The sequence below is a fragment of the Balaenoptera acutorostrata genome, chromosome X (genome assembly GCF_949987535.1).
Source record: "Balaenoptera acutorostrata chromosome X, mBalAcu1.1, whole genome shotgun sequence".
In the NCBI taxonomy this organism is placed as follows: domain Eukaryota; kingdom Metazoa; phylum Chordata; class Mammalia; order Artiodactyla; family Balaenopteridae; genus Balaenoptera; species Balaenoptera acutorostrata.
Window position 1 is genome coordinate 61,974,934 of NC_080085.1, and position 17,926 is coordinate 61,992,859.

Consider the following 17,926-nt stretch of genomic DNA (forward strand, 5'->3'; position numbering starts at 1 on the left):
TTACGTGATTTTAAGAGAAGCAGAGGCGCCTGAAGGTGAGCCGCCGCTGGGCCCAGGATGGGTGCGCTGTTCATTGTGCAAATCCCCAACCCCAACGGAGGTTCCAGAGCGTCTGGGCCAGTGCGCGGGCTGCGGTGGAAACCAAAACAAGGCCGCCCCTGCGACAACGGTGCTCCTCAGGCATATCTCACAGCCGGTGGTGCCAGGACGGAAGGGAAGGACGGGAGTCAGGAACGCGCGGTGGTTACCATGGGAACCAACAATGTGGTAAAGCTCCAAGCCGAGCCTGTCTGGGTCTTAAAAAAAAAAAAAGAAAAGCAAATGATATATATATATTTTTTAAATTTAATTAATTTATTTATTTATTTTTGGCTGTGTTGGGTCTTAGTTTCTGTGTGAGGGCTTTCTCCAGTTGTGGCAAGCGTGGGCCACTCTTCATCGCGGTGCGTGGGCCTCTCACCATCGCACCCTCTCTTGTGGGGAGCACAGGGTCCAGACGCGCAGGCTCAGTAATTGTGGCTCACGGGCCCAGCTGCTCCGCAGCATGTGGGATCTTCCCAGACCAGGGCTCGAACCCGTGTCCCCTGCATTGGCAGGCAGACTCTCAACCACTGCGCCACCAGGGAAGCCCGCAAATGATATTTTTTAAAATTCTATATTTTTTGGAGAATGGCTTAGGACAAACCCTCTGTGGAACTCAGATGAATTTTTAGCCTGTTTGCTAGTGAGTAGCAGTCTTTCACATAACTACCCAGAGGATTTATAAATTACTGTAGTGTACAGTACAGCTAGAGAAGTGCTTGCGTGTGAAGAGGCATAGGATGGGATGGTTGAGGAAGAAGGGGGTGGTGCGGTGAGGGAAAGAGTTGGAAGAGGGGTGAGAGTTTGGGGCAGGTAGGCGTAAGGAGACAAGTTAAAGGGGCGGCAGGGAGGGGAGAGAGAAGGTGATTTAGAGCTGGAATCCACAGCACTGATTGGCCACCCCCAGCCCAGTCTGCCTCTCGTGGGTTTGCATCCATCTTTGCCATGAGGATGGCATCCACTGCGGCCCCTCGGTTTGTCCTCTGCCCTCATGTCAGGTCTGGGAAGTTTGGCATAAAAGGGGTCTGTTTAGCCTCTGATCTCCAAATTAGTGACAAGGCAACTTCGCATTCTCACATAACACCCCTTCTTGTGCCTGCTATTATTATCCCCAAACGTGAGTTGTCTGCAGGGCACACTTTGGCAAACACCAGCCCAGAGAATGGAGACTATTCTCCTGGCCTGGCCTTCAAGGCCTTCTGTGATCTGGCCCCAGCCTCCTGCCCAGCCTGATTCTCCTTTCTGCTTTGTGTATCCTGTATGGTAGCCAAACTGAGCCTCACGCTGTTGCAAGCATACCCCAAGTTTTCACTGCTTGGCTGGTCTCTACCTGAGTCCTGCCCACTGTCTAGGACTCAGAGTACAGCTCAGAGCCATGAAGGCGTTACAAAGTCCCTTTATCTGGACCCCATGGTTCTGCCCTGAGGGCTCTAGCCAATGAGGCAGACAGAAAGGAGAGGTGAGAAGACCCAGGGGAGGAAGCAGGAAGTTTCAGTACCCTCTGCCTACCTTCCAAAGATAGAAATGGGTTGAAGTTATTCTGCGGGGCAAGTCTCTGACTAGAAGTATCCTTTGCCATCTGATCTCTCGCCTCCAGCCTTCTTCCCCTTAGAACCACTCACTCCACTGGGGATCACTGAACAAGTATAGACAGGCCAAGACAGGCTCTGGAGGATCTCAACGGGAGTCCTACTGAAGACAGGAACCATGCAGCATGGCGGTAGTAAATGGGCTTTGTTTGGTGTCTGACAGGGCTGGGTTTCGATCTCGTATTGGCCACCCAACAGCTGTATGATTTGGGCAAATCACTTCACTTCCCTGAGCCTTACTTTCCTCATCTGCAAAGTGGAGATAATACCTACCTCATATGACAAGGATGAAATGCTTGTTGAAAGGATTACATGAAACAAATTTAGGAAAAATCACCTGGTGAAATACCTGACCTTCTTTGACACCCACTCTAAAGTAGCCACCCCCCATCCCTCTCTATCCCTTTAGCTCATTTTATATTCATCACCACCTGCTATTTACTTGCTTATTTGTTTACTGACTGATCACTCCATTAGAATATACTTTTCACTAGAGATATAATTTTCTTTTCTTATTTACTATATCCTCAGTGCCTTGAATAGTTTCTGACTCATAGTAGGTGCTCATAAATATTTACTGAGTTATAAATGAATGGCTAGTGGGTTCTGAAAGGGTAGATACACAACGGATACATACGTATGGCTGTAACTCTCTCTCATGCATACGACCTGTAACACTGTGAGTTTGGGGTATTGCTGCTGTCAAGCATGTGACCTAGCACAAGGTGTGTTCTGGGGAGTACTTTTCTAGGGCCTGTGTTTGGGAAACAATGCCTATTAGCATAAAGCTTTTGGGAAGTCCTGCTGTAAAGACAAGAGTAGCCAAACTCATTTGGTTACCATATTCGATTCGTAAGGCTGCCATAACAAATTACCACAAACTGGCTGGCTTAAAACACCAGAAATTTATTCTCTCATAGTTCTGAAGGCCAGCAGTCCAAAATCAAGCTGTTGGCAGGGCCACACTCCCTCCAGAGGCTCTAGGGGAGAATCTATTCTTTGCATCTTTTTGCTGCTGGCTCACATGCCTTGGCTTGTGACCATCACTCCAATCTCTGCCTCCATCTTTATATGGCCTCCCCCTCTTCTGTGTGTCTAATCTCCCTCTATTTGTCTCTTATAAGGGCAATTGCGATGGCATTTAGGGTCCACCCAGATAATCCAGGATTGTCTCCTCATCTCAAGATCTTTAACCTAATTATATATGTAAAGACCTTGTTTCCAAACAAGATAACATTTACAGGTTCTGGGGTCTAGGACTGGACAGATCTTTGGGGGCCATTATCAGCCAACCACAGTCACTATCTCTCCTATTTCCCACAACTCCCCTACTATTTTGAGAAACGGTGACTTGAGAAAAATGGGTTTTTAGAAAGGATGGGAATGGAGATGGGAGTAGAGTACAGGAAGAAACAACTTCTTGAAAACGTGAAAGGATACTACAATTGTCAGGCCCTCCTCAGGGTGGGAGGAATGGGGCTGGATATTGGCCAAGCTCTCCTGCTGATTCTTTTTATGTGTCAAGGACATGGACCCACTGCATGCAAAGACATGGAGAGGTAATTACGCCTGATGGAGAGTAATGAGCGCCGCTGTACTTCTCATTTAATTAGGCCGGGGAGGGTGTCTGGATATGGGTGGTTTTCAAGAGCTCTCCAGGTAACTGTAATGCATAGCAAGAGTGGAAAACCACTTGGACAATAGTGTCGAGGCGGTGAGAATGTCAAAATACAGCTGTTGGTGAACATTATCTTTAAGAGTAGTTACAAGGTTCATAATGTTTACATCCATAATTAATCCTCTTGACCTTTTCAGGGAGATAATAACGAATGTGAAAGTTCTGGGAACACTGGCTGCCTCTGTGCGGGGAGGGTGGGGAGATGCTCAGCAAGTGTGAGGTGCAGATAGAAAGCAGAAATCGTCGCTGGAGTCACCGATGTTGGAGAGCCTCAGGCCCTAGCCAGATTCTACAGTGCTGGGGCTGGCCGGACATAGGGACTCAGCAGAGAGCTGCCAAGGGTGGCCGGGAAGAAAGAGAAGGTGGTGTTTATTTAATAAAATAAAGGGAAAGCCCTTGGTCTGGGCCCAGCCTCTACTCCCTTCTGGCCCAGCTGGAGGGGGCAATCTTGCCATGACTGCAGAAGCCAAGGTGGGCGGGGGGTGGGGAGGGGCGGTCTTTCAGCAGCCCTGCTGGCTCTTGAGGTTCAAGCTACCTGGTATGAGGCCTCACGATGATGGACTAAACCTTTCTGAGGTTGCGGCTTCCAAAAAGGAATACTTCCTTTCTCCATGGGGTCATTTAAAAAAAAAAATTTTTATTTTAAAATTTATATTGGAGTATAGTTGATTAACACTCCGTGGGGTCTTATCCAGAGCTTTTCTGTCCACTATCTCCTTAACCCCCCTCTAGCTCTCTGGGGAGGCGAGCCAGGCAGCCATTACTGCTAATTTTTTCTCATTTTAAAAATTGTGCTAAAATATACATCACATAAAGCTTACCATTTTAACCATTGTTGGGGACAAGGAATCACAGATACATTTTTATGATAGGTGATAGATTCTTCACATATAGAATATCATATTTAGCCTCAAAATTCCAAATCGTTTCAGTCTACTGAAAGGATAAAATGAGATGTTGGCTTTGAAGCTGCCTTTTGTAAACTTTAAAGTTCTAACTTATTTTGAGTAATTATAAATATCAGGAATATGCACTGTTTACTGCATTTTAGGTCTGACTCTCAGCCTTCTCCCCCCACAGTAATGGGATGGAGTAAGAACGGTATGTCAATGTGGACTCAGACTCTTTGTTTTGACTCGTTTAATTTAGACACATTATTTTAACATGAGTGCTTTTAGTTTGGCAGCTGGCATGCAGTTTTTAAAAACTGTGGCAAAATACACATAACTTAAGGTTTACCCTCTTAATTATTTTTGTCTACAGTTCAGTGGCATTAAGTATATTTGAAGTTTTGTTCAACCATCACCACCATCCATCTCTACAACTCTTTTCACCTTTCTCAACTGAAACTGTACCCCTTAAACACTAACTCCCATTCCCTCTCCCCCTAGCTCCTGGCAACTACCACTCTACTTTCTGTTTCTATGCGTTTGACTACTCTAGGTACCTCATGTAAGTGGAGTTATACAGTATTGTCCTTTCTTGACTGGTTTATTTCACTTGGCATAATGTCTTCAAGGTTCATTCATGTTATATTTATTTATTTATTTATTTATTTATGGCTGTGTTGGGTCTTCGTTTCTGTGCGAGGGCTTTCTCTAGTCGCGGCAAGCGGGGGCCACTCTTCATCGCGGTGCGCGGGCCTCTCACTATCGCGGCCTCTCTTGTTGCGGAGCACAGGCTCCAGATGCGCAGGCTCAGTAATTGTGGCTCACGGGCCCACCTGCTCTGTGGCATGTGGAATCTTCCCAGACCAGGACTCGAACCCGTGTCCCCTGCATTGGCAGGCAGATTCTCAACCACTGCGCCACCAGGGAAGCCCCATTCATGTTATTAATGTGGTAGGACTTCCTTCCTTTCTAAGGCTGAATGCTATTCCATTGCACAGATATACCATGTTTTATTTATCCATTCATCCATCAGTGGATATTTGTGTGGTTGCCACCCTTTGGCTACTGTGAATAATGCCGCTATGAACAGGGATTATTATTTTGCAGGAGAGGAAAGTGAGGTTCAGAAAGGATCGTTCAGCAAATAAGTGGCAGGGCCAGAATTCAAATGCTGGCTTGGCCCAAATCCTATTCATTGGCTGGGCTAGGCAGGCTCCAAAGAGACTGTTGCCCCACTCTCCACCCTTCCACCTCCAACAGCCCCTGCTACCCTGCGAGCTGGCCATTCACACTCCCTGGGAGCTTGGAACGGGCCCCCGTAGTAAAGATTCTCACGGAGAAGGCCCTTTCTTTACCTTGCACAAGCCCCAGGAGCCAGATGGCTAGATTCCTCTGCTTGGGTGACATTTGTGCCTGTTTCTTACCAAAAGGAAGATGTTGGGCTCTCTCCTCTCCTAGTCTGTGTCCTGCCTCCTAGGGCTTCCTGACACCCTGGCCTCCAACAGGGCACGTTTATTCTTGAATAAGCATCACCACTAAGCCCCCAGGAGGAGCTGGAGAGAGAAAGAGACAGGCAAGTTCCTGCCTGCAATTTTCTGTCCAGGCTAGGTCTGAGAAGCAAGTTTCTTACAAGCTGTATGGCCTTCACTTCTTTCATCCCCCCCAGCTGCTATCAGACATTTAGAAAGCAAATACCTCATCAAAGCTTTGCATGACACTTTTGAAAGCTCCTTTGCATCTAAGCATGTGGGAAAACCCCTGAAGGTAACCCTATCTTTCTTGCCTGCTTCTAAGGAAAGCCAACCCCTCCAATAAGCACGAAAGTTAGAGGAATCAAAATTCCCTAAGGACGGGTATTAAACCTTCAAGTGGTCTTTCAGCCACAAGTGACACTCCATTTTGTGTTTCAGCTATGCCATAACCCAGGCAGTCATCTCACCAGGAGTGTGGGAAGGAGCAAACCCACAACCCAGTGAATCCAAGTGTCACAGCTGGTGCGGGAGAGAAGCAGGCTGAAGCTTGGGCAGACAGGTGTTCTGGCAGACTCTGTTGGCTGTCTGCCTGACAGCCATGCCCCTCCCCTTCTTTCCCACGGGAAGAGCCTTTCTCCCACAAAAGAGGTTGGAAATGCCAGGGACTCAGTTTCTCAGCCTCCCTTACAGGTAGGAGTAGTCGTGTATGATGGCTGAGTTCTGAACCACGATACGTAAGGGGGAATCAGCTAGAAGGCTTCCCTGTCATAAAAAGAGAAATCGGTGAGGAGTGTCCCTCCTGTAGCTTCTTGTCTTTGGACATGGCTGTGTGAAGCAGCCATCTTACAGTTATGATGTGACAAACCTGAGGACAAATGTCAACATGCTTAGCAAACCGGAAGGATAGAAAAAGTCTGGGGTCCTTGATGAAGTCTTTGTGCTCCTGAATAATCCCCGGGACCGCTCTGGATTTATGAAGTGAGATGAAAAAAATCCCTATCTTGTTTTACTTGCAATCAAAAGCGTCCTCACTGATGCAGTATCCCAGAGTAGACCATGGGAAAGCAGAGGTCAGTTAGTGTCAAGTGAGACAAAGGACATGAGGCTGGGGCCAGAGTCCATGTTGCACAGGTTCATGCCTGAAGTGAAGAAGGCTAAGGCTCTACCTCTCTTGTGGCCACTTGAGTAAGAGATCGACTAGGAGAGAGAGCTACGGACAGGACCCAGGTTTGTCAGCACAGGCTAGACTAAGCTATGCGTTGGTAACAGCAAAAATGTCCAAACTTCAGAGGGTTAACCAAACAGAACTTTATTTCCCACTCACGTTAGACATGCAACATGGGTTGGCAAGGGCTTGGCTCACTGTAGTCACTCGAGGACCCAGGCTGATGGTGGCCCCATCTCAGCACACGCTCTCATGGTCACCGCAGCTGTGGGATGAGAACAAGATGAATTGCACACTGTGTCCTAAAGCTTCACTGGCCAAGGCAAGCCACATGGCCACGTATAACTTCAATGGGGATGAGAAGTGCAGTTTGGCCATGTGCCTGAAGGAGGACCCATTTGTAGACCCAGCAGCTTTCAGCACGCATCTCTAGTCAAGACTTGGCTTTTAGATGGGTTGGAGGGCAAGGGGAAGATATTGATTTCTCAGGGCCCACGTGGCCAGGGCCAGAGGTGGGTCATCTGTTCTACTCACCCTCTGCCATCCAAGTACAGGAGCAAACATGATTCCAGTCTTGCCCAGTGCTACCTTCGAGCCCTGGGATGGAAACAGTTACACTGGAAACAATGTCAGGACATTAAAAAGCATTGTTTTCCTCTGTCAGGCTGTATTCATTCCCTATTGCTGCTGTAAACAAATCATTACAAACTTAGTGGCTTAACTTACATTTCTGGAGGTCAGAAGTCTGAAATGGGTCTCACTGGACTAAAATCAAGGTATTGGCAGGATTGCACTCCTGGAAGCTCTAGGGAAGAGTCAGTTTCCTTGACTTTTCCACCTTCTAGACACTGCCTGCGTTCCTTGGCTCATGATCCCTTCCTCCATCTTCAAAGCTGGCAATGTCAGGCTGAGTCCTTCTCAGGTTGCCATCTCTCTGGTTCTTTCACTCTGGCTCCCTCTTCCACTTACAAAGACCCTTGTGATTATACTGGCCCACCCAGGTAGTCCAAGAGAATCTCCCTATCTCAAAGCCAGCTGAATAGCAACGGTAATTCCATCTCCAAACCTTAATTACCCTTTGACATATAATATAACATATTCACAATTTCCGGGATTAGGATGTGGACATCTTTGGTGGTGGGGGAATCATTCTGCCCACCACACAGGCCTAGGAGGAAAAGAGTCTCCATCCTAGGAACAAAAGTGTCAGTATCACCGGGGAGATGCCCCGTGAATACACGATGTGGGGCTGTGGCCCCATTTAAGTGTCTTAAAGTTAGATTGGATGTTGCCATTTCCAAATTATTTTTTAACCGTAAGCTCTAAGATTGCTTTACTCTGATATTATATCAGTTTTAATAAACCTACTCAGCAGCTCATTAGCCCATCCCTTTAGGTGCCATAGGCTGAAGGCTGTATTTTTCCTTCTTGTATTTTCCCCTTTCTCCCCACATCTGACCCAAACGAAGCCAGCTCTGCACTTTACTGCCTCGGGGGAGGTAATAGCCTGGTAGAGGGAGGAGAGAGAAGACTGTGGGTTCCTAGACCCTGCTTCTTAGTAGTGCTCTGAGGAGCTCGTAATCCCCCAAAGTGGAGTGCCCCCACCAATCCTGGTTCACCCAGAAACACCAGGGCTCCCAGCCGTCTGGCAGATTTCCTCAGCTTCCTACAGAAGCAGCAATGGACAGGGGACAATGGGTGGCTTGTTGGCAGCTTACGTACTACAGCTAATCGATGACCAGATGGGGCTCTGTCAGATGTCTCACACTGTGGAAAGTTCCAAGATCTAGTTTTGATCTCAGGGAGGCAGGAACTGCAAGAATGACTCAGGTAGAATTTCCCATCCCTCTGCTGAGATGGGGTGAAGAATCGAAATTAAGTTGATTTAGAAAAATACTAAAGAGAGGCACTATTTCTTGCATACTTAGAATTATGGTTTGGGACTGATAACAAGAAAGAAACACAGCTTTCAATCTGCTGAGGAGCTTGGGCGTGGTGGAAGTGAAGGCAGAAGGGAGCCACGTGATTGCTTGGGAAATCACATGCTTAAAATGAAGGTTTTGGTTTTCTTTATCCACAATCAGAGAATACAATCTCCTCTATGGAGCATTTTATATGAAATAGCGTTATAGGAAGACTGAGAAAATGGAAAATGTTTGGGGTACTCTGACGAACATTGCCTACATAAAATTTTCTAGTCTTTTTGGAGAGCAATTGGGCAATATCCAGGAAACAGGTGCATCTTCTATGAATCAGCAACCCCAGCAGCACAAGTGCTCAAAAATCTATGTATGAAGATGTTCTCAAATAGGTTTCCTCTTCTCTAGCCTTCCTCCCAGGGCTCAAGCTGGCATCTCTCACCTGGTCCACTGTGACAGCCTCCTATCTGATTTTCCTGTGCCCAGTCCTGCCTCTCTATGGAAAGACTGCTCAGAAGTCAAACCTAATCATATTACTTCTCTGTTGAAAACTCCACGATGGTCTTCTCCACTGTCCTCTGTATACAGGCCGATGCTCCGAGCTTGCCACACAAGGCCCCATGACCTGGCTCCTTAACAGCGACCCCACTTTCCAAGCGTGCTGCAAAGTTCATTCACCAAATGGGTCAACGGGCCCTTCTCTGTGCCTCTGTGCGTGCTGTTCCTATCTGCTCTGCCCTAACTCAATTGCCTCCTTACCCATCGGGAAGGTCTTCCTTTCAGAAGCTGGCCTTGAGTGCCCTACGCAATAGTAGTTACTTCTCCCTTGGGCTCCCATGGTACAGTGTGCATCAGGATGGAACATAAATTAGTATATTGGATTGTTATTTTAGAAACAATTCTTTCCCCTCCACGGATGCCTGTTATCTCTATATTTCTGACATTTAGTAAGATTCTCGGTAGTTCTCTCCGAGGATATGGTTTCAGGCACGCGGGGTTCCTCATTCTCCAAGGCCACCTCCCTCTGGTCACAGTCACCTCAGGCTGGAGGTGCTGGAGCTAGAGATTTCCTCAATACCAGTGAGATGGTGGGGGGCAGTAAATCCTACTTTCACCTAGATGGCTCAACAAAAGACCCCAATATCTGGATGGCATGTCTGTATCTGTCACTTTCTATGTGATCATGGGCAAATCGTAGTCTTCCAGCCTGTTTCTTCTCAGTAAAATGGACATAATAATAATAGCTACCCCCAGAGACTGTCATGAAGGTACTGAGGGATGAAGTCATGTGCTAATAACTTCCAAAGGACCAGTTTAGTTCAAAGTGGCACAGAAAAAAAGAGATATAAAAAAACTAAAAGTCCCTAATTTAGGAACCTGGTTCATACATATGAAACCCTCCTTATTCCATTTCCACTGTTCAAACTAAGTACGTGCTTAATTCTGCCTTCACCCGTAGGGCATTGTTCTCCTCTCTCCATGCCATCTTCTTTATCCCCAGTGACAGAAAAGCATCATGTCTCTCCCATGACATGGTCAACTGGATATTAGAGTCACAGATCTGGATTCAAATCTCAACTCTGCCATTTCCTAGCTGCATGGCTTGGGGGCTGGCTACTTAACCTCTCAGTGCCTCAGTTTCTTCATCTTCTATTTGCTAAGTATGTGATGAGGAATAAATAAGACCATGTAACTGTTCCTTTCATTTTCAGTAATCTCCATCTCTGCTCTTATTCAGCCTCCCACACATTTAATCACACCTAGGGTGCCTTCTACCAGAGTTTCATTTTGAAGATTTTAAACTTGAAAATCCACTTTTCTGAGTATAACCTCTGTTTCTTTCAGTTCTCTTTCTTGTACCAGAGTCAGTCTGTCTTCATTTTGGCTTCTAGCCCCTCAAGCCAGCCTAATTCTCCCAGGCTACCTTGGTCCGGTCTCAGTCACCTCTCTGCCAAGCCAGAACCCCATGGCTAGCCATATCACCATGCTTTCACCTCCACCTTGTATTTCCACACTCCTTTCTCTGGTTGACCTCCGGGCCCTGGATAACTGTCTGCTTACTGTTGTAGCTTACAAATGTCCAAATTTGCAGGAGAAAGAGTCTTTTACTCCTATGCTATGGGAGTAGAAGACTCATCACCGGAAAGTCTGTCTGCTTCTCCCTGATCTCCTCTTGCCATGGCTGGGGAAGAATCGTCTCCTTCCTTGCCAACAGTCTCTCCTCTGACGGGTACCCTGACTCCTACCCCATATCGTCTCCTCCAGATCTTGCTCCAATCATGATCCCCTGTATCATTCATTTACCTCTGCATTTCTACATCTCCCCTTCAGCATATAATACACTTGGACCTCCTCCATTCTAAAACCATCTTCTCGCCTTCCATGCCAGATACCACCCTAGCCAGTCCCTCCCAACATTAAACGTCTTCAGAGAATAGTCTATGCGCGCTCCCTACCTGCTCATCACCTACTCACTTGTTAACCCCTTACAATCTGACTTCTGTTTCTGCCGCTCTATTTGGTTGCCAACCTAATGACCACTAATAGTCTCCTAGCTGCCAAACTCAGATGGCAGTTGTCACTCTCTGTACAGCACTTGATACTCTGGCCCAGCTGTCTTTTTCTGAAGCACTCTTCTTCATTGATCTTCATTGCTGCTTTATTATGGTTTTCCCTCTGTCTATTCTCTTCCTTACCCATGATGCTCTTCCCTTGACACCACTCGCTTGGTGAGCACCTGAACTCTTATGGTTTCAACCGGCCATTGGCAAACTTTTTCTTTTCTTTTTTTAAAATTTGTTTATTTATTTTTGGCTGTGTTGGGTCTTTGTTGCTGCGCGCGGGCTTTCTCTAGTTGCGGCGAGCGGGGGCTACTCTTCGTTGTGGTGCATGGGCTTCTCATTGCGGTGGCTTCTCTTGTTGCAGAGCACGGGGTCTAGGCATGCGGGCTTCAGTAGTTGTGGCATGCGGGCTCAGTAGTTGTGGCGCATGGGCTTAGTTGCTCCGTGGCATGTAGGATCTTCCCGGACCAGGGCTCGAACCCATGTTCCCTGCATTGGCAGGCAGATTCTTAACCACTGCGCCACCAGGGAAGCCCTGGCAAACTTTTTCTTAAAGGTCAGAGAGTAAATATTTTCAGCTTAGTGGGCTAAAGGGAAAAATCAAAGCGATTATGTGGGTACTTACATAAACATTTAAAATGTAAAAGTTGTTTTTAGTTTACAAGCTGTACAAAAACAGGTTGTGGGTTTGATTTGGTCTGTGGGCTGTAGCTGACCCTTGGTTTCAATCACCATCTCTGAGCAGAAAACTCCCCAATCAATACCTCCAGCTCCCACCTCTCTGGAGGGAACTCTCCAGAGTTCCAGACTTGTGCTTCCAATTACCTACCGAACATCTGTACTTTGCTGTGCCACACACACCTCAAATTCAATGTGTTCGAAACAAAATTCATTTCTCTCAAATCACCTCATTTTTCCTGAATCCCCTATTTTTGTTAATGGTGTCATGATTCTCTCAGTCACCCAGTTCAAAATCTCAGCCACCTCTTACTTTTTCCTCCCTTGCTAAACTACTGGCAGCGTTACTTCCTAACCACCTCTTGAAAACCTCATCTCTTCTCCATTCCATTTAATTTGTCCTGGTCCAAACCCTTAACATCTTTTCTGTGGACAATTGTCACAGCCCCCTCACTGGAATCCCTGTCTCCAGTCTGTGTGTCTATCCAAGCCAGGCTCCATAATGCAGTCCGGGATTTTCTTTTTTAGGTCATTTTTGTATTACGGTAAAAAACACGTAACATAAAACGTAAGATTTACCATCAGTTCTTAAGTGTACAGTTCAGTGGTGTTAAATATATTCACAGTGTTGTGAAACATCTCCAGAAATTTTCACCTTGCAAATCTGAAACACTATACCCTTTAAAGAGCAGCCCCCCTCTTCCCCTTTTCCATAGCCTCTGGTAGCCACCATTCTACTTTCTGTTTCTATGAATTTGACTACTTTAGACACCTAATATAAGTGGAATCATGCAGTATTTGTCTTTTTGTTACTGGCTTATTTCACTGAGCACAATGTCCCCATAGTTCATCCATGTTGTAGCATATAACAAGATTTTCTTCTTTTTAAAAGCTGAATAATGTTCCACAGTATGTATTTATCACAGTTTTTTAATTCATTCATTCATCAATGGACACTTGGGTTGCTTCCAACTCATAGCTATTGTGAATAGTGCAACCATGAACATTGGTGTGCAAATATCTTTTTGAGACTCTGCTTTCAAATCTTTTAGACATATACCCAGAAGTGGGATTGCTGGATCATATGGTAGTTCTATTTTTAATTTTTTGAGGAAACACCATACTGCTTTTCATAGTGGTTGCACCATTTGGCATTCCTGACAACAGTGCACAAGGGTTCCAATCTCTTCACATCCTCCAACACTTGTTATATTCTTTTTTTAATGGTAGCCATCCTAATGAGGGGATATCTCATTGTGGTTTTTTTTTTTTTAAATTTATGGCTGTGTTGGGTCTTCGTTTCTGTGCGAGGGCTTTCTCTAGTTGCGGCAAGCGGGGGCCACTCTTCATCGCGGTGCGCGGGCCTCTCACTGTCGCGGCCTCTCTTGTTGCGGAGCACAGGCTCCAGACGCGCAGGCTCAGTAACCGTGGCTCACGGGCCCAGTTGCTCCGCGGCATGTGGGATCTTCCCAGACCAGGGCTCGAACCCGTGTCCCCTGCATTGGCAGGCAGATTCTCAGCCACTGCGCCACCGGGGAAGCCCTCATTGTGGTTTTGATTTGCATTTCCCTAATGGTTAGTGACACTGAGCATCTTTTCATATGCTTGATGGTCATTTGTATATCATCTTTGGAGAAACATCGATTCAAATTCTTTGCCCATTTAAAAATTGGGTTATTTCATTTTTTTGTTGTTGAATTGTAGGAGTTTTTAATATATTCTGGATATTTATTACTTTTCAGATATATGATTTGTAAATATTTTCTCCCACTCAGTAGGTCGACTTTTCACTTTTTTTTTTGGCTGTGCCACGCAGCTCGTGGGATCTTAGTTCTTCGACCAGGGATTGAACCCAGGGCCCTGGCAGTGAGAGCACTGAGTCCTAACCACTGGACTGCCAGGGAATTCCTGCCTTTTCACTTTTGATTTCGTCCTTTGATGCACAAAGCTTTCTAACTTGGGTGTACTCCCATTTGTCTATGTTTAGTTTTGTTGCCTGTGCTTTTGGTGTCATAGCCAAGAAATTGTTGCCAAGTCCAATGTCATGAAGCTTTCCCCCTATGTTTTCTTCCAGGAGTTTTATATTTTTAGGTCTTACATTTAGGTCTTTGATTTATTTTTAGTTAATTTTTGTATATGGTATAAGGTAAGAGTCCAACTTCATTCTTTTGCCTGTGGATATCCAATTTACCCTGCATTGTTTGCTGAAGATACTGTCCATTCCTCATTGAGTAATCTTCAAAGATCGTTTGATGATAAGTGAGGGTTTATTTCTGAGCTCTCTATTCTATTCCGTTGGTCTATTTGTCAATATGGCAGTGCCACACAGTTTTGATTACTGCAGCTTTGTAATATGTTTTGAAATCAGGAAGTGTGAGTCCTCTAACTATGCTCTTTTTCCAAATTGTTTTGGCTATTCAGGGTCTTTTGAGATTCTATTTGAATTTTAGGATGAATTTTTCTATTTCTGCAAAAAATGCCATTGGGATTTTGACAGGGATTGCATTAAATCTGTAGATCACTTTGGGTAGTGTGTTAATCAGAGGAACAGAACCGATGGAATGCGTGTGTGTGTGTGTGTGTGTGTGTGTGTGTTAAGGAATTGACTCATGCAATCATGGAGGCTGGTAAGTCCCAAGATCTGGAGGGTGAGTTGGCAAGCTGGAGACCCAGGAGAGCCAGTGGTTTAGTTCTAGTCCAAGTGAGAAGGCCTAAGAACCAGATCAGGAGAGCCGATGTTTCAGTTTGAGTCCAAAGGCAGGAAAAGAGGCTGATATCCCAGTCCAAAGGCTTTCACACAGGAGGAACTCTCTCTTACACAAGGAAAGTTCAGCCTTTTTGTTTTATTCAGGCCTTCAACTGACTGGGTGAAGCCTACCTACGTTAGAGGGGGCAACATGCTTTACTCAGTTGACTGATTTAAATTAATCTCGGGCTTCCCTGGTGGTGCAGTGGTTAGGAATCTGCCTGCCAATGCAGGGGACACAGGTTCAAGCCCTGGTCCAGGAAGATCCCATATGCCATGGAGCAACTAAGCCCATGTGCCACAACTACTGAGCCTGTGCTCTAGAGCCTATGAGCCACAACTACTGAAGCCTGTGTGCCTAGACCCTGTGCTCCGCAACAAGAGAAGCCACCACCACGAGAAGCCCATGCACCTCAATGAAGAGTAGCCCCCACTCACCGCAACTAGAGAGAGCCCGCGCGCAGTAACGAAGACCCAACACAGCCAAAAATAAACAAATAAATAAATTAAAAAAAAATAAATGTTAATCTCATCAAAAAGCACCCTACAGAAACACCCAGAATAATGTTTGACTAAATATTTAGGCACCCCGTGGACCAGTCAAGTTGACACATAAAATTAACCATTACAGGTAGTATGGACCTCTCAACAATATTAAGTCTTCCAATCTGTGTACACAGATGCCTTGCCATTTATTGTGTCTTCTTTAGTTTCTTTTGGCAATGTTTTGTAGTTTTCAGTGTATGTCTTTATTCATTTATTTATTTATTTTTGGCTGCATTGGGTCTTTGTTGCTGTGCACAGGCTTTCTCTAGTTGCGGCAAGTGGGGGCTACTCTTTGTTGTGGTGTGCAGGCTTCTCATTGCAGTGGCTTCTCTTGTTGTGGAGCACGGGCTCTAGGGACATGGGCTTCAGTAGTCGTGGCTCGCAGGCTCTAGAGCGCAGGCTCAGTAGTTGTGGCGCATGGGCTTAGTTGCTCTGCGGCATGCGGGATCTTCCCGGACCAGAGCTCGAACCCATGTCCCCTGCATTGGCAGGCGGATTCTTAACCACTGCACCACCAGGGAAGTCCCAGTGTACAAGTCTTTCAACTCCTTGCTTAAGTTTATTCCTCGGTATTTTATTCTTTTTGATGCTATTGTCAATGGAATTGTTTTCTTAATTTCCTTTGCAGATTGTTCATTGTTAGTGTATAGAAATATAACTGATTTTTGTTGTTGATTTTGTGTCCTACAACTTTGTTGAATTTATTAGTTCTAACAGTTTTGTGTGTGTGTGTGTGTGTGTGTGTGTGATCTTTTGGGTTTTCCATGTACAAAATCATGCTATCTGCAAACAGAGATAATTTTACTTCTTTCTGATTTGGATGCCTTTTATTTCTTTTTCTTGCCTAACTGCTCTGGCTAAGACTTCCAGTATGTTGAATATAAGTGGCGAGAGTGGGCATCCTTGCCTTGTTCCTTATCTTAGAAGAAGAGCTTTCAGTTTTTCACCATTGAGTATGATGTTAGCTGTGGACTTTTCATATATGGCCTTTATTATGTTGAGGTAATTTCCTTCTACTCCTAGTTTGTTGAGTGTTTTTATCATGAAAGAGGGTTGAATTTTTCAAGTGCTTTTTACGCATCTATTGAGATGATCATGTGATTTTTATCCTTAATTCTGTTAATGTGTTTTATTACATTGATTGATTTTTGTATGTTAAACTATCCTTGCATCCAAGGGATAAATCCCATTTGGCCATGACACATAGTCCTTTTAATGTGCTGTTGAATTCATTTTGCTAGTATTTTGTTGAGGATTTTTGCATCTGTATTCATCTGGGAAACTGGTCTGTAGTTTTCTTTTCTTTTGGTGCCTTTGATATCAGGGTAATGCTGGCCTCATAAAATGAGTTTGGAAGTGTTCCCCCTCCTCTTCAGTTTTTTGGAAGCATTTGAGAAAGATTGGTATTAATTCTTTAAATGTTTGGTAGAATTCTCTAGTGAAGCTATCTGTTCCTGGTCTTTTTGTAGGGAGGTTTGTGATTACTGATTCAATCTCATTATTTTTTATTGGTCTGTCAGGCTTTCTATTTCTTTTTCTTTTTTTTTTAAACAGTCATGAGCCTTTTCTTTTCTTTTCTTTTCTTTTAAAGAGCTCCTGACTTATTTATTTATTTATTTATATATTTTTTGCTGTGTTGGGTCTTCGTTTCTATGCAAGGGCTTTCTCTAGTTGCGGCGAGCGGGGGCCACTCTTCATCGCGGTGCGCAGGCCTCTCACTGTTGCGGCCTCTCTTGTTGCGAAACACAGGCTCCAGACGCGCAGGTTCAGTAGTTGTGGCTCACAGGCCTAGTTGCTCCGCGGCATGTGGGATCTTCCCAGACCAGGGCTCGAACCCGTGTCCCCTGCATTGGCAGGCAGACTCTCAACCACTGCACCACCAGGGAAGCCCTCTACTTCTTCTTGATTCAGTTTGATAGATTGTGTGTTTCTAGGAATTTATTCATTTCTCCTAGGTTGCCCAATTTCTTGCCACACAATTATTCATAATATTCTCTTATAAATTCTGTTTGTTTTCTGTGGCATTGGTTGTAATACCCCCTCTTTTATTTCTGATTTTAGTTATTTTAGTCTTCTTCTCTTTTTTTCTTAGTTAATCTAGCTAAGTATTTGTCAGTTTTGTTGATCTTTTAAAAACCAAATCTTAGTTTTGTTGATTTTTTCTGTTGTCTTTTCTATTCTATATTTCTTTTATCTCTGCTTTAATCTTTATTATTTCCTTCCTCTGCTAGATTTGGGTTTAGTTTGTTCTTCTTTTTCTAGCTCCTTGAGGTGTAAAATTACGTAGTTGATTTAAGATCTTTCTTCCTTTTTAGTGTATGCATTTACAGTTATAAACTCCCAGCATTGCTTTCATTGTACCCCATAACTTTTGGTATGTTTTGTTTCCATTTTCTTCTGTCTCAAGGTATTTTCTAATTTCCCTTGTGACTTCTTTTTTGACCCATTGGTTGTTTAAGAGTGTGTTGTTAAATTTCCACATATTTGTGGATTTTCCAGTCTTCCTTGTGCTAGTGCTTTCTGGTTTCATTCCACTATGATCAGAAAAGATACTTTGTGTGATTTCACTTTTCTTGGATTTCTTAAGACTTGTTTTGTGGG

General features: G+C 44.8%; 1 protein-coding gene across 1 annotated transcript in view; it reads right to left on the minus strand.

The window, feature by feature from the left end:
• Window positions 1–17,926, minus strand: part of LOC130706257 (homeotic protein empty spiracles-like) — a 62,810-nt gene continuing 44,884 nt past the window's right edge. The window contains exon 3 of the mRNA XM_057537646.1: window positions 1–296. Coding sequence (XP_057393629.1) covers window positions 1–296 — 296 coding nt within the window. The remainder of the gene's footprint in view (window positions 297–17,926) is intronic.